Raw genomic sequence first — 16258 nt, forward strand, 5'->3', positions numbered from 1 at the left:
TTGGAAGCTGGTTCCCTCCCATGTCCCAAGTACGTACCTGTTGATTGGTCGCTGCACGTTGCCCCTAGCGACTTAGGAGAGTAGCAGAACTGGGGTAGGGAATTGAGTGCGCGTGGCAGAATAAAATCAGCTTCATGGAAATGGGTGCTTGAGGGTCAGCACAGACCGTGTGAGCGGAACGGCCTGTTTCCGTGCTGTGTGCTTCTACCGAGAGGCTGAGTTACTGAAGGTGAGGTTAAATAAAACTGAGTGTTACTGTGAATGCTCCAGTTGAAACCCCCTTTATACCAGATGTCTCTGGAAATTTGTCTCGTTAGCCCCTCACATTATAATAGCCCCTGGACTCTGCAGTCGAGAAACCCACCTTTCTCGGGCTTCGTACGTCTGGGGTGCACACGAGTTTGGTCCCGCCAAATCCATGAGGCTGGGATCCCTCGTTTACCCAGACCCCGGTTTGTGTGAATGCTGTGTCATTTACTGCCCCCTGCAATCGCCCATTGGCTAGAGGTAACAGATCGAACGCTGCGTACAATTAATCAGAAGTGTATTTAAGAATGTTATCTTAAGCAAACAGTTATTAAAGGAAGACAAGGGAAAAAAACAAAAAGGGCCCATTATACTTAAACAGTCACACGTTCACGGTGGAGCTCAGATCTCCAACTTGTCTGTAAATCACACGTTGGATCCTCGTTCTGCGTGAAAGCATACACCACTTTCCAAAGGTTGCCCCATCTTGAACAAACGGGCCCTCCCACGGGAGCATTGGTCCTTCCTCCTTGAAGCCATTCATCTGCACAAAGCAGCTTGTGCAACGGGGAGGGCACCCTCAGCCGACTTCCCTCCTGTCTTCTCCCAGCTCCCGCCAACAAAGACCTCTCCCTCCAGCGGTCTCTAGAACCTGCTCCCGTTTCCACCATCCTGATTGGCCGACACCACACTCCTAAGTTGAAAAACAAGCCTCCCATCTCAGCTCAAGCCCAAACAGGCTGAGAGGAGAAGAGGCTGCTTTTTCAGCAACACTCACAACACACTGGAGGAACTCAGCAGGTCGGGCTGCTGCTTTTGCAGAACTGCTAAAACGAAGCAGTAGCAGTAAAAATCTTAACCGGGGCATTACACGCTCCGCCTCCACTCCCGTCCACCAAAAATAGTCATGTCCTCCTGACTTTGAAACTTGTCAAACCATCGTTAATAACACAGTTTTCAAAGAAATTTTGTGATGTCAGGACCTCCAATCCGTTTGTGAATGGTAGTGACATATCTCACTCGGGGGGATAGATGCAGCACTCTGGCCCCCCCCCCCCCCAGTGTGTCATAGGCCAGCCTACCTGGGGGCTTCCTGACTCTTTATCCCACCTTAAGCTCCTCCAGCTTCAACCACCCTTTGTGACCCTTCCTGTCTACCCAGAGGGTGTCTCCCCCCGCCCCGTCTATCATTCATGTCTTCCAATGGCTCAAGCCCCCCTGTTCCATTGCTGAATTTAACTTCCGTCAGTTTATGCTGGTGCGGCCAGACATCCTTAACCCTCCGCTAATCGGCAAGACCTCTCTTGGAAAGGGTTGCTCCAATTGTGTTGCAGGTACTGCAGTAACCAACGTCAGCCTCGTCAGTAGAAAACGCATCTTCCTGCCCTAACATCTTCTCATTCAAGCTTCTTTCCCACTCTTCAGACATTCCAGCAGATTCAGGGAGTTCCAGTTACTCCGGCTACTCCTCCAAGGGCGTAACACGACAGGTCTGAACTGGGTGTATGACACAGTTCCAGCTTTTCGCTTGTCATCCTGTTTAGAAGGAACGTGCACTTCCTCAAAAGCAGCTCTGAACACTGGGTGAATGGACTGACGAAGGGTTCCGGCCCGAAACGTGGACTGATCGTTTCCACGGGTGCTGCCCGACCTGCTGGGTTCCTCCAGCGTGTTGTGACTGGGTGAACAGACAAGTGCTCTCCGTTTCTTGCATACCCCCAGGAGCCTTTTTCACAATGGCAGTGTTTGTTCCCACAAAAAAGGAAGTTCCACCCTTTTCAGCCGGATCCGGGTAGTCCAACACTGGTGTGTTGATAGTCTCAGATACCCCAACATCTGCTTCCAAAAACTCTCCAACTTCAACGACGAGTAACCTTTGAATGGGTAGTCATCAGTACTGAGCCCCCTGAGCCTCGAGGGCACTGAGTGGTGTCAATGTGTCAAATACCCGTTGTAGCCGGAGTGACAGGAACCCCCTGAATTTGCTGGAATGTCTGAAGAGTGGGAAAGAAGCTGGACTGAGAAGATGTTAGGGCATGAAGATGCGTTTTCTACTGAGGAGGCTGATGTTGGTTACTGCAGTACTTACCACAGAGATTTCTGATGACTCTGCCATAGTTGGATGCATCAGCAAGGGAGATGAGGCTGAGTACAGGGCTGCGGTAGGAAACTTTGTCACATGGTGTGAGCAGAATTATCTGCAGCTTAATGTGAAAAAGACTAAGGAGCTGGTGGTAGACCTGAGGAGAGCTAAGGTACTGGTGACCCCTGTTTCCATCCAGGGGGTCAGTGTGGACATGGTGGAGGATTACAAATACCTGGGGATATGAATTGACAATAAACTGGACTGCTCAAAGAACACTGAGGCTGTCTACAAGAAGGGTCAGAGCCGTCTCTATTTCCTGAGGAGACTGAGGTCCTTTAACATCTGCCGGATGATGCTGAGGATGATCTACGAGTCTGTGGTGGCCAGTGCGATCATGTTTGCTGTTGTGTGCTGGGGCAGCAGGCTGAGGGTAGCAGACACCAGCAGAATCAACAAACTCATTCGTAAGGCCAGTGATGTTGTGGGGATGGAACTGGACTCTCTGACGGTGGTGTCTGAAGAGAGGATGCTGTCCAAGTTGCATGCCATCTTGGACAATGTCTCCCATCCACTATGTAATGGGCACAGGAATACATTCAGCCAGAGACTCATTCCACCGAGATTCAACACAGAGCGTCATAGGAAGTCATTCCTGCCTGTGGCCATCAAACTTTACAACTTCTCACTTGGAGGGTCAGACACCCTGAGCCAATAGGCTGGTCCTGGACTTATTTCCTGGCATAATTTACATATTACTATTTAACTATTTATGGTTTTATTACTATTCAATTATTTATGGTGCAACTGTAATGAAAACCAATTTCCCCCGGGATCAATAAAGTATGACTATGACTACTACTAAAAGGATTGATAAAGCAAAGTAGCCTGAGAACCTGTGTCAAGTACAGCTCTAGCATAAACATCTTCCATCTGTATGGATTCATCACAGCTTGGTCCCACTAAACCTTCAGGAATTGTGTTTGGTGCTTTGTGGTATTTCCCTTGATACACCGATAGGAACATATCCTCTCCGAAACGGCAGCCCGTTCCCTTACTGGGTCCCTCTGTAGTTTTACCTCCTTTCTTCTCTGTTTGATTAAACGCTGGTTTAATTATTTCACACTCGCGCTTGAAGTGTCCATCTTTTCTACAGTTCTAACGGAAAATACCAGTCACTTCTCTGGTGAAGAGACCCCGTTCAGCAGCTGCCCTCAGCTTAGTACATCCCAACAGTGGGTCCAGATATCATCCGGAACGCCTCAGTTCAAAAATCTTCCACAAGATCCTGTAAAACCCCTGCCTGTTGGACATCAGGGGTCGCTTTACCCTGCTGACGGAGGCCTCCCACTCCTCCATCACGTGTTCCCCCTCCCTGACTTCTCTGAGTAACTCGGCGGAAGATGGAGGAGTTCGGAGACGTGGAGCAGTCGCATCATGTGACAGCGCGCCCCTCACCACTTGCTCCATCCTGGGGCAGCTCCTCTCCGACGGCTGAGTGCCCCCTTTTGTGGCGCAGACAGGGCAGCAGGTTCCCCAACCTGGAAAGGTAGGCAGACGTCTCCTCTCCTTCCTCCTGGAGTGCGTGCCTAAGCTTCATCCCGAGATCGGCTGCACTTCCAGCACTGCCAAAAGCATCTTCCAGAGCTTGCAGGTAATTAGCTGAGGTGGCCAGTGGATTTGCTGCCTTGAGGAACTGCACTGTATCAGCCACCGGCCCCTTTACGCTCTCTACCAGTCTCCGATATTATCTGAGCACTGCCGTTCAACCAGTAACAAAGATACCTGCTCAGCCCAAGCCTCATATGCTTTCTCTCCATCGGGTGTGGGCTTGACCCCAGAGAACATTCTCAGCCTACGATAACGTTGGATCTCCTCAGGTATACGTCTGCGTTTATCAGCCCGCGATGTAGCAGCTCAGAATTTAAATCAATAGCTGAAGGACTCAGTAGACCAGAGTGCGCAGACGGCGAAACGCAGGCCACGTTAGAACGTCAACCGCAAAGTCGGCGAAACAGACTAGGAATGTCCAGTTTCAGCTCAGTTCAGTCCATTCGAGCACCGCGGCCCTTCACTGACAGCGGACCGCAGAGGCAGTCCCGCCCCGACCAACGTCACGTGAAGCAGCGGCCAGGAACCGTAAACTCGTCGCAACATGAACTTGAGGGTCCAGTCCACAAACTGTGCCGTCCCTGGGAGCTGACACCGCGGGCGACCCCACCTCGCCCCTCAAGATCACCTCCCCGAATAAGAAGGCACAGCAGCGCCTCCACCTCCTAAGGAAATTGAGGCAAATGAGGCTCCCCCCGTTTTAACTGAATGTTACAGGAGCACCATTGAGAGCGTTGCATCTCCATCTGGTATGGGAGCAGCCGGGCATCGGACCTCTTTGACTTTCTTCCGCCAGGCAGGAGACTCTGATGCATCAAGACAAGAACGGTCGGGATGGGAAACGGTTTCTTCCCTCGGGCTGTTAGGCTTCTGAACTCCCTGCCGCATCGCATTCGAGGTCACCGGTTAATCTGTTCTGCACCTTTAATTTATCTTTATATTATGTAGAAATATACATAATATAAACATAGTAGGAGCTTGAAGACTCGTACGGCCAGATTTGGGAACAGCTTCTTTCCAACTGTGATAAGACTGCTGAACAGATCCTGACCCGGATCGGGGCCGTACCCTCCAAATATCCGGACTTGCCTCTCGGGTTTTTTTGCACTACCTTACTTTCCATTTTTCTATTTTCTATTTATGATTTATAATTTAAATGTTTAATATTTACTCATTTTTACTGTTTTAAATATTTTTAGTATTTAATATTTGTAATCCAGGGAGCGGGAAGCGCAGAATCAAGTATCACTGTTATGATTGTACGTTCTAGTACCAATTGTTTGGCGACAATAAAGTATAAAGTATACTGTTCTATATTTAATTTGTGGACTTTACTTTGTTTATCTATGTGTAATTCAGCTGTAGATTTTATCTTTACCTTCCTAAGTTATTGTGTGTTATATGTGTGTTATGTGTACTTCTAGTCTGGAGAAACATTGTCTCGTTTGACAGTGTACAGTACATGTATATAGTTAAATGACAGTAGACTTGACTTGATCAAACCTTGCCCAAGGCCCAAGACTCTGGCAGCAGTGAGCGAGAGATTTAGATTGTCCTCCTTCCCATCTCCCCGTCTGCTAATTCTGCCATCTCCCCATCCTTTCCAGTCCTGAAGACGGGTCTCGGCCCGAAACGTCGACTGGTTATTCATCTCTGTAGATGCTGCCTGACCTGCTGAGTTCCTCCAGCATTTAGTGTGTGTGTTTGTTTGTTGTATGCATTGCGCTGTACTGCTGCTGCAAAACAACGAATCTTATAGCAAGTCAGCGATAGTAAAGGTGACTCTGATTCCCTGGGTGGCATTGTCTTGCTCCGTGTACAGAGGGTGCAGCACACTGGCTGGGATACAGTGCAGAGTCAGTTACCAGAAGTGAAATTAGTGATGCCTTTGGGGTGGATTGACTGGTATACTCTGCAGACTGCATCAGAACCACTGCCTCTTTGATCGATATCAGTGACCTGGATGTGGGTACATGAGGCTTCATCGCAAAGTCTGCTGATGAATGAGAACTTGTGAACTCAGCAAACACCAAAGAAGATGGCAGCGGATCAACAAGGGGAAAGGGTGAGCAGTTTGAAGTTCCTGGGTGTGAGCATCTCTGTGGATCCACCCTGGGCCCAACGTGCCAATCAGCAACGAGGAAGGCAGGGCAGCGGCTATATTTAACTAGGAGTTTGAGAGGATTGGGTATGTCACCAAAGACACTCGCGAGTTTCGACAGGTGTACCGCGGACAGCATTCCGACTGGTCGCGTCACCATCCGGTACGCAAAGATTTGGGAAAAGCTGCAGAATGTTGTCAGCCCCATCATGGGCACTCACCTCCCCAGCATCCAGGACACTTTCAAAAGGTGGCACCTATCATTAAAGACCCCCATCACCCCCTCCTCATTGATACCATCAAGTAGGAGGCACCCACTCAACGGGACAGCCTCTTCCCCTCCGCCATCAGATTTCTGAACGGACAATGAGCCCATGAACGCTACCTCGGTATCTTTTCCCCTCCCTTTCCGCACTACTTATACAAATTAATTTCTTTTTTAAAAAATATACACTTATTGTAATTTTAGTTTTTATTATTTTGTACTGCAATGCACTGCTGCCGCAAAACAACAGATTTCACGACCTCATAAGGGAGAAAGCGGTGTCTCCGTTTCTCCGTAGTGAGGGTGTCAAAGGTTATGGGTGAAGGCAGGAGAATGGAGTTGGGAGGGAAAATGAATCAATCATGATCACAGTTTGAGAATAAAGGGGAAGTCTTTTAGGACCGAGATGAGGAAAAACTTCTTCAGAGAGTGGTGAATCTGTGGAATTCTCTGTCACAGGAAACAGTTGAGGCCAGTTCATTGGCTATATTAAGAGGGAGTTAGATATGGCCCTTGTGGCTAAAGGGATCAGGGGGTATGGAGGGAAGGCTGGGGTGGGGTTCTGAGTTGGATGATCAGCCATGATCATACTGAATGGCGGTGCAGGCTCGAAGGGCCGAATGGCCTACTCCTGCACCTATTTTCTATGTTTTCTATGATCGAATGGTGGGGCAGACTCAATGGGCTGAATGGCCTAATTCCACTCCTACGTCTTATAGTTTTCTGATTGTACTGAAAGGTGGAACAGGCTTCAAGGCCTACTCCTCCTTCTCCTACTCGTGAGCTTCTTTCTCTATGTTGCCAAGGCTTTTGTTTAAGAGAAGAATGTGGGATCCATTGAATTGAACTAATTAACCAAAGACACGCTGGTGGATTTTACTTAGCTTATTTATTTGGAGCAGGTTTTCCCAACCTGGGGTCAAATGGTACGGGTCCATGGCATAAAAAAGGGTTAGGAACACCTGAATTAGAGACGCATTGTGGCACTGTCCCTTCCAGACCAATGAGCAGCCAGTTTACAATGACCAGTTAGCCTATTAGCCGCCATGTCTTTGGTCTGTGAGAGGACATCGGAGCTGCCGGAGGTCACGGGGGGGTGGGGGGGAACAGAATCAGAGGCTAGCTAGAAGGTGGTTGGTGAAGGCAAGTGGGTGGGAGGGTTAAAGGGCTGGGGAAGGAGGAATCTGATAGGAGGGGAGAGAGGATGACAGGAAAAAGGGGAGGAGGAGGAGGGAGTGATGAGAAGAGCAGAGATGCCAGACTGTAGAATGGGGAGGGGGAGGGGAAAAATTACCAGAAGGAAGACCCAATGTTCATGCCATCAGGTAGGAGGCTACCCCAGATGGAATATAAGGTGTTGCTCCCATTTGGCTTCACCTGTCACCTTCTGGCTAGCCTCCTACCCTTCCCCCTCTCCCTTTTTATTCTGGCGTCTTCCTGCTTTCCTTTCCAGTTCTGAAGGGGGGTCCCGGCCTGAAACCCCGACTGCTTATTCACATCCATAGTCGCTGCCTGGTCTGCTGAGTTCCTCCAGCGTCTTGTGGGGATTTGCATAGATGTAGCTTTATTTCTCCCCCTCAAAGCATACAAAATCCTGAGAGACGAGGCCGGAATCGAGCTCCGAACCCCGGAACACCCCAGGGTGTAATGGCATCTACGCTAACCTGACTGAGAGCTTGCTCGGTATTTAGGATTGGACGCCGGGCAAGCACTCGGACAGTGTAGGGACTTTGACAAGTGAGGCCCACCTGTAACGGTGTAGCTGTGGAAATGGTCTTGTTGTGGGATAATGTGGTGAAGGATTGATGTGTAAGCGTCACAACCAGGGGTTGTTTTTAAAAAGAGATTTTTTTTCGTCAGTATGTGGATTGTACTTTCTCAGTGTCACCTCATGGGTGTAGAATTTGGGATAATTTAATTAGCACGGGATTATTGCTTCCTCTGGACACTCGGGCTGTCTGATTGGTCCTGAATTCCTACGTGCTCCAGGGTGTATTTCAAGGGGGCTTGACAACCACTCTCTGTTGGGTTGTTGTGGTTCCTTCCCAGGTGAAAATCAGACGCGTTCTTCTGTGTGTCGTGAGAAATTCCAATTCGTCAAGATTCTGTCTTGCCTGCCTGAGCTCTTGTTAGTCTTTCTAGTTAATTTTTTTGTAATTCATCTTTCACTTTGTTTGTACCGCTGAAGCCTCTGTGACTCCTACACTTGAGTTCGCTAGTGATCCTTACAAGAAAGAGGTTGGTGGATAGGGGAACTGTCTGGGCAACTCCGGGACCAGCGGAGGGAATGATCTCAGTGTGATCAGCTCCTAGCAGGGACTGCAAAACATAAAATCAGCAAATAGACGTGTAACTAGCTTTGACTGCATGTCTGAAACTTTCATTCTTTTTGATGATAAGATCAGAAGACATACTTTAGCAGCAGAATTAGGCCATCTGCTCTGCCATTCCATCAAGGCTGATTTACTTTCTCTCTTAACCCCATTCTCCCAGCTTCTCCCATAACCTTTGAGGCCCTGGTGTTTCCACAACTGATGGTCTCACTTTAAGGACTCTTTGTCCGATTATTTCATGCCCTTGTTATGTATTGCTATTTATTTATGTTTGCATTGGCACAGTTTGTTGTTCAGTGATCCTGTTTACAGTTACTGTTCTATAGATTTTGTTGTTCATTGATCCTGTTTACAGTTACTGTCCTATAGATTTGCTAAGTATGCCTGCAGGAAAAAGAATCTCAGGGTTGTACGTGCGGACATGTATGTTCTCTGATAATAAATCTTACCTTGAACCTATCAAGAACCTATCAACCTCTGCTTTAATGACCTGGCCTCTACGGTCACTTGTGGCAATGAATTCCACAGATTCGCCACCCTCTGACTGAAGACGTTCCTCCTCATCTCTCTTCTAAAGGGATGTTCCTTGCTTCCTGAGGCTGTGCCCTCTGGTCCCCCGAATTGAATGTTAACTTCTCTCTTCTTTCTCCTGCAGTCACAGGCCCGCTCTCTGAGTTACAGATCGCCTACATCAGCAGGGAAATGCTACAGGTGAGAGACATGATGGAAGCGATTGACCTTAACATTGTAAGATGTGATGCAGATGCACATTGGGTCAGTTGTTCATAATACCCACCTGATTTTGGTTAAATCCTCCCTACGTTCTACACTACTTAAGTTGTGTTCATTAAGGTGTACAACTGTCAGTTCCTGTTCACTTCCTAATTCTCCAAACAGTGTTGTGTAAACTTTTACATCCAACTCAGAGAATAAATGGGAGCTTAGGTTAACATCTCAGTCTAAAGATACCACTTCCACCTGGACAGAACTCCCTCTCTTCTGCCAGCCTAGAGTCATTGCATCTCAGGGGACGGACAACATGTAGCGGTTAGCATGACTCTCGGGCATCGGGGTTCGGAGTTCTATTTCGGCGTCATCTGTACGTCCTCCCCGTGCGTTTCCTCCGGGTGCTCTGGTTTCCTCCCACTGTCCAAAGACGCACCGGCTGGGAGGTTAGTTGGTCATTGTAAATTGTCCCATAATTAGGCTAGGATTAAATCGGGGATTGCCGGATGGTGTGGCTCAAAGGGCTGGAAGGACCAGTTCCACACTGTATCTCAATCAATCAATCAATCAATAAATAGATGGACAGATTGATAGATGATTGGATAAGTAGATGGATGGATGAATGGACAGATGGATAGATGGATGAATGGATGGATGGACAAGATGGATGGATGGACAGATGAATAGATGGATGGATGGATGAATAGACAGATGGATAGATGAATGGCTGGATAGAGAGATGTGTATACAGAGATGGATAGATAGATGGATATAGATAGGTAGATGGATAGATAAATACAAACATGTAGATAGATAGGTAAATAGATAAACAAACAACCAAAGAAACAAGGAGTATTCTGGAAAAAATGACCATGCAACCAAGTCAGAAACTGCAAACAATATCATTTAAAATAAACCACAGACAGGTTTTACACTTCTAAGTTATAAATAGCAGTTGGCAGACAGGTCTCGGCCCTGCTGAGTTCCTCTAGCATTGTGTGTGTGTGTGTGTGTGTGTGTGTGTGTGTGTGTGTGTGTGTGTATGTGTTGCTCTGGCTTTCTAGCATCTGCAGAATCTCCTGTGTCTATGAGTTGGCAAGCAAGGCTAACAATGACAGGTGAGAAATGATGGTGTCAGAGACAAATAGTAAATTATTTTTATCTAATCAGGATGGGGATCTGCACTAAAGACTGGAAGAACTTAGAATTCAAAGGATTTTTTAAAGACTTTTTTTCACCCTTAGGGTTTGGAATATCTACACAATCGAGGGAAGATACACCGGGACATTAAGGTGAGTTACCCCAGAAATATTTTTTATCCATATATATTAAACTGGCTGTGCTTTGCCAAGTCCCAAAATGCACTCAGTGACCACTTCATTAGCTGTTATTTACCTGTACACCTATTTGTCAATGTAAATGTCTAAACAGCCAATCACATGGCAGCAACGCAATGCATAAAAGCATGCAGGCATGGCCAAGGGGTTCAGTTGTTGTTCAGACCAAACATCAGGACGGGAAGGGAATGGCTTTGACCGTGGAATGATTGTTGGTGCCAGAGGGGGTGGTTTGAGTATCTCAGAAGCTGATGATCTCCTGGGATTGTTATGCACAACCGTGTCTAGGGAAGGGGTTCCCGACCTGGATTCCCACGGACCTCTTGGTTAATGGTATAGGTCCATGTCATAAAAAAAAGGTTGGGAACCCCTGTTCTAGAAAAGCTTGCAGCAGCCTCACAGAATATAAAACTTACTTACTGCCTGTAATGCCTCTGGTGTTTAGGGTAGCAATGAAGGTATAAATTGGCATCAAGATTAGCACAAAATTGTGGGCTGAATGGCCTGTCCGGTGCTATACTGTTCTACTTTCTATGATCTGTAACATTACCAGTTACCAGCGCTTGGTCATCCAGATACTCCTGAAATGTTTTGAGAGACTCGGCCTCCACCACCCCCTCGGGCAGTGCTTTGCAGACTCCAACCACCATTTTGTTTAAACTGCCTGTTACACCGATGGTTTAGGGCAGCAATGAAGTTCCTCCATCTCTGGTGGTGTTCAGGGCTTCCTTCGTCATGTCAGTAGCTTCCTCTCGGTTTTCACTACTGTCAGTCATGCAAGTCCCGGGTGGAGACTCAGGAATACCGTCACACTCAGATGTAGAAGGATTCTTCATTGCTGTTTCCATAACAATTTTGTTTTACCAGTCAGCCCTGAGGTGAAACCCTGAACCTGGAGGACCAGTGAACCTCTCTTAGTCTGACCTCTACCCTTTGACCTGTTTGGCATGGGTGACCCTACTAAGAGCTAAAGCATAAAGCCCTGACTCCAGGTCTCCGGATCACTGAGGCACGCAAGCCTCCAAAACCCTACCACAAGTTTGTGGTCCTCTTGCAGGAAGGATCATGTACATCTCAGTAAGGTTCTTCTAAACTCCAAAGATAGAAACCCAACCTGTCCAGCCTCTTTTAATAGGACAACTGACTTATCTCAGGAATTAGTCGTCTTGAGCCAAAGCATAAAGCCCAGACTCCAGCCAATATAGCTCCCCAGGTCTTTGAGGCATGCAAGCCTCCAAGCCCGACGACAAGGTTATGGTCGTCTTGGAGGCCCAGCCATCATCTGGGTGAAAAAATACTCAATCTGAGTACTTACACAGGCACCGTAAAGTGACAAACATCATTCACCAAAATCTTGCTTTAAAATACAAGCTCATAAAAGACACCATACCCTACTATAAATACAAGCCTGATCTAGTTTTTGAGTCAGTATCCCACAGGTTATATTACGACTGATCCATTATGACAGATAGGACAAACCATAATAACCGTCCAGATATAATATGACAGGATAAATAAGCAAGAACAACTTGCTTAATAAATATAACCATTCCAAACACACATAACATACAGATATTAATTACTGAAAAACACCAGAAATATGCTGAATTAAAAGAGGAAATTGAAAGACTATGGAACATGAACACGGCACACATTGTCCCAATATTAATATCTACAACTGGCGTCATCCCAAAGTCACTACACAACAGCATTAAACAATTAGGCCTACACAGTAAATCTTCAGAAATCCACAATACTAAACACCACTAGAATAAACTGAACATTCCTAGCAATTGAGAAATGAGCACGTTTGGCTATCCCTGTACCTCAGGTTTTACCAACTACAGCTGATGAACAATTAATTAATTAATTAATAATGTTTGTGGGGAATGATCTGTGTTGGCTTGACTAAAGTTACCTTATAATCCTTTCTCCCCAGGGTGCAAACATTCTCATCAATGACAACGGGGATGTAAAGTTGGGTGAGTTACTTGGTCCTCAACCCTGCTTACTTCACTGACTTTGTCTCTGTGGCGCAGTTGGTCAGTGCTTCCAGCTGCTAACCGAAAGGTTGGTGGTTTGAGCCCACCCACAGAAGCTGGTGAGCCGGGGTGGGGGGGGGGTATAGAAAGGGTAAATGCAAGCAGGCCTTTTCTCCTCAGGTAGGCCGAGTCAGGAACTAGAGGTCATAGGTTTGGGGGTGAAAGGTGAAATATTTAAGGGGAAACCGAGGGGGGTGGAGAGCTGCTTCACTCAGAGAGTGGTGAAAGTGTGGGAAGAGCTGCCGGCGGAAGTGGTGGGTGCAAGGTCAATTGCAGCATTTACGAGAAGTTTGGGGAGGTACATGGCTGGGAGAGGTATAAGACCATAAGATAATAGGACCAGAATTAGGCTATTTGGCCCATCCAGTCTGCTCTGCCATTTCATCATGTCCGATCGATTTCCCTCTCAGCCCCAATCTCCTGTCATCTCCCTGTGTCCTTTCACGCCCTGACCAATCAAGAATCTATCAACTTCTGCCTTAAATATACATGAAGACTTGGTCTCCACGGCTGCCTGTGGCAATGAATTCCACTGATTCACCACTCCCTGGCTGAAGAAATTCATACTCATCTTCTTCAAAATGAATGCCCCTCTATTCTGAGGCCGTGTCCTCTGGTCTTAGACTCCCCCACCGTAGGAAACACCCTCTCCACATCCACTCTATCGAGGCCTTTGAACATGCAATAGGTTTCAATGAGATCCCTCCTCAGCCTTCTGAATTCCTGTGAGTACAGACCCAGCGCCATCAAACGCTCCTCATATGATGAGCTTTTCAATCCCGGAATGGGATGGCTATTGTCCGGGTGCAGGTTGATGGGTGGGGGTGGGACGGGTCGTTTCCCAAGACAGCAGAGAGTGTCAGCAGAATCAATTAGAGGGGAGGTTGGTTTGCCTGACGGACTGAACTTCTGTGCAGTTTCTTGCGGTCCCAGGCAGTAATTCACCCGAGCAGGCGTGTCTGTGAAATCTGGTCAGCCTGAACGCCGGGCCCAGATAGGCCCGGTGTCGGGACCCGAGGCGAGGACCGGGCTGGGCCGATTCTGCTTGCTACTCTGTGACGTTTACTCCTCTCTCCGCGGTGTTGAGGCTGTGAGACCACTCCAGCTGCGCCAGGCTTCGTGTCTGCGAGCTGCACGGCGATTTGCTCCGCTGTGTGATGAACTGAGGCCGAAGCTGTGGGCCTACTCTGGCTACTCCGGGCTCTGGGTCTATGCACTCAATTAGGTTTGGACTGCTGTTGATAGCTTTTATTGTTTGCATGCTTTATTTCCCTCCCCCTCCCCTCCCCTCCTCCTCCCCCCTCCTTCCCCTCTCCCCCGTCCCCATCCCCCCTTCCTCGTCTTCCCTCCCCCTGTCCCCCTCCCCCTCCCTCTTTCCCCTCTCCCTCTTTCCCCTCTCCCTCTTTCCCCTCTCCCTCCTTCCCCCTCTCCCTCCTTCCCCCTCTCCCTCCTTCCCCCTCTCCCTCCTTCCCCCCTCCCTCCTTCCCCCTTCCCTCTTTTCCCCCTCCTCTTTTCCCCTCTCCCTCTTTCCCTCTCCCTCTTTCCCCCTCCCTCTTTCCCCCCTCCCTCTTTCCCCCTCCCACTTTCCCCCCTCCCTCTTTCCCCCCTCCCTCTTTCCCCCTCCCTCTTTCCCCCTCCCTCTTTCCCCCCTCCCTCTTTCCCCCCTCCCTCTTTCCCCCCTCCCTCTTTCCCCCCTCCCTCTTTCCCCCCCTCCCTCTTTCCCCCCCTCCCTCTTTCCCCCCCTCCCTCTTTCCCCCATCCCTCTTTCCTCTCCTCCCCCCCCATTGTGCATTGGTCTTTTTTTTTTAAATTGGGTTATTTCGGGTTTCTTGCTTTGTGACTGTGAGTAAGCAGACATATCTCAAGGTTGTACACTTTATACATGCCTTGGTAATAAATGCACTTTGAACTTTAAACTTTGGGTCATCGGGGTAGGATGTCCAGGTGCAGGAGATGGCTGTCACCTGTCTGCAAGGGGTGTGTGACCAGTAACAATGCTTGCTGCCAACTTCAGGCACACAGGCCGGGGGAGTTAAATCTGAGACTGCACTCTTTCAACTGGTGGTTGGTGCTTTCACAATCCACCCCCACGTCTGTTTATGACGCAAGTGTGCTGTGTCACCGTCCTCAGTGCAGGATTCAGATTCGAGAGGGTTGCTGGGAATCCCCTGAATCCTCTCCAGCAAATGGGCCACCAGTTAAGGTCGCCAACTTTCTCACTCCCAAATAAGGGACAAAAGTAGCAGTCAAATACGGGACACGTGTTTACCCCGAGAAAGACTACCATGACCACGGAGCCTTGCGCGGGCACCTGTGTGCGCATGTGTGACGTGCACATGCGTGTACGTGCTGATTTCTTTCTACAAATCAGTTTTGGTTTAATCTTCCCGATTCTGTTAAGTGAAACTACACTGTACATACATTATTTCTACTTTATATAGGCTGCGTATTTATCGCATCATTCCTGCTTTTACTGTATGTTAGTGTTATTTTAGGTTTTATGTGTTATTTGGTATGATTTGGTAGGTTATTATACACCAGTCATTGAAAGTGGGCATGCAGGTACAGCAGATGGTGAAAAAGGCGAATGGTATGCTGACATTCATAGCGAGAGGATTTGAGTACAGGGGCAGGGAGGTACTACTGCAGTTGTACAAGGCCTTGGTGAGACCACACCTGGAGTATTGTGTGCAGTTTTGGTCCCCTAATCTGAGGAAAGACATCCTTGCCATAGAGGGAGTACAAAGAAGGTTCACCAGATTGATTCCTGGGATGGCAGGACTTCCATATGAAGAAAGACTGGATCAACTAGGCTTATACTCATTGGAATTTAGAAAATTGAGGGGGGATCTTATTGAAACGTATAAAATCCTAAAGGGATTGGACAGGCTAGATGCAGGAAGATTGTTCCCGATGTTGGGAAGTCCAGAACGAGGGGTCACAGTTTGAGGATAAAGGGGAAGCCTTTTAGGACCGAGATAAGGAAAAACTTCTTCACACAGAGAGTGGTGAATCTGTGGAATTTATGCCACAGGAAACAGTTGAGGCCAGTTCATTGGCGATATTTAAGAGGGAGTTAGATATGGCCCTTGTGGCTAAAGGGATCAGGGGGTATGGAGGGAAGGCTGGTACAGGGTTCTGAGTTGGATGATCAGCCACGATCATACTGAATGGCAGTGCAGGCTCGAAGGGCCGAATGGCCTACTCCTGCACCTATTTTCTATGTTTCTATGTTATTTTTTGGGTCTGGGAACGCTCAAAAATTTTTCCCATATAAATTAATGGTAATTGCTTCGCTTTACACCATTTCCACTTACGAACGGTTTCATCGGAACGCCCTACCTTAGCGGAGGAAATACGGGACAGGGGTGGTCCTGTATGGGACAATCCAATTTTGCCCAATATACGGGATGTCCCGGCAAATACGGGACAGTTGGCAACCCTACCACCGGTAATCGTAGTGGTTGGATCTCAGAGTTGAAGGAGGTCCCTCTAGAACAGGCCCTCATGAGGA

At 48.0% G+C, this 16258-nt stretch overlaps 1 protein-coding gene across 1 annotated transcript in view; it reads left to right on the forward strand.

The window, feature by feature from the left end:
- LOC134353243 (mitogen-activated protein kinase kinase kinase kinase 5-like) overlaps positions 1-16258 on the forward strand; it is a 181287-nt gene that overhangs the window by 72489 nt on the left and 92540 nt on the right. Inside the window, exons 5-7 of the mRNA XM_063061274.1 lie at positions 9295-9350; positions 10610-10657; positions 12642-12684. Of these exons, the coding sequence (XP_062917344.1) occupies positions 9295-9350; positions 10610-10657; positions 12642-12684 (147 nt within the window). The remainder of the gene's footprint in view (positions 1-9294; positions 9351-10609; positions 10658-12641; positions 12685-16258) is intronic.

This window comes from Mobula hypostoma, chromosome 10, assembly GCF_963921235.1.
Source record: "Mobula hypostoma chromosome 10, sMobHyp1.1, whole genome shotgun sequence".
Taxonomy (NCBI): Eukaryota; Metazoa; Chordata; class Chondrichthyes; order Myliobatiformes; family Myliobatidae; genus Mobula; species Mobula hypostoma.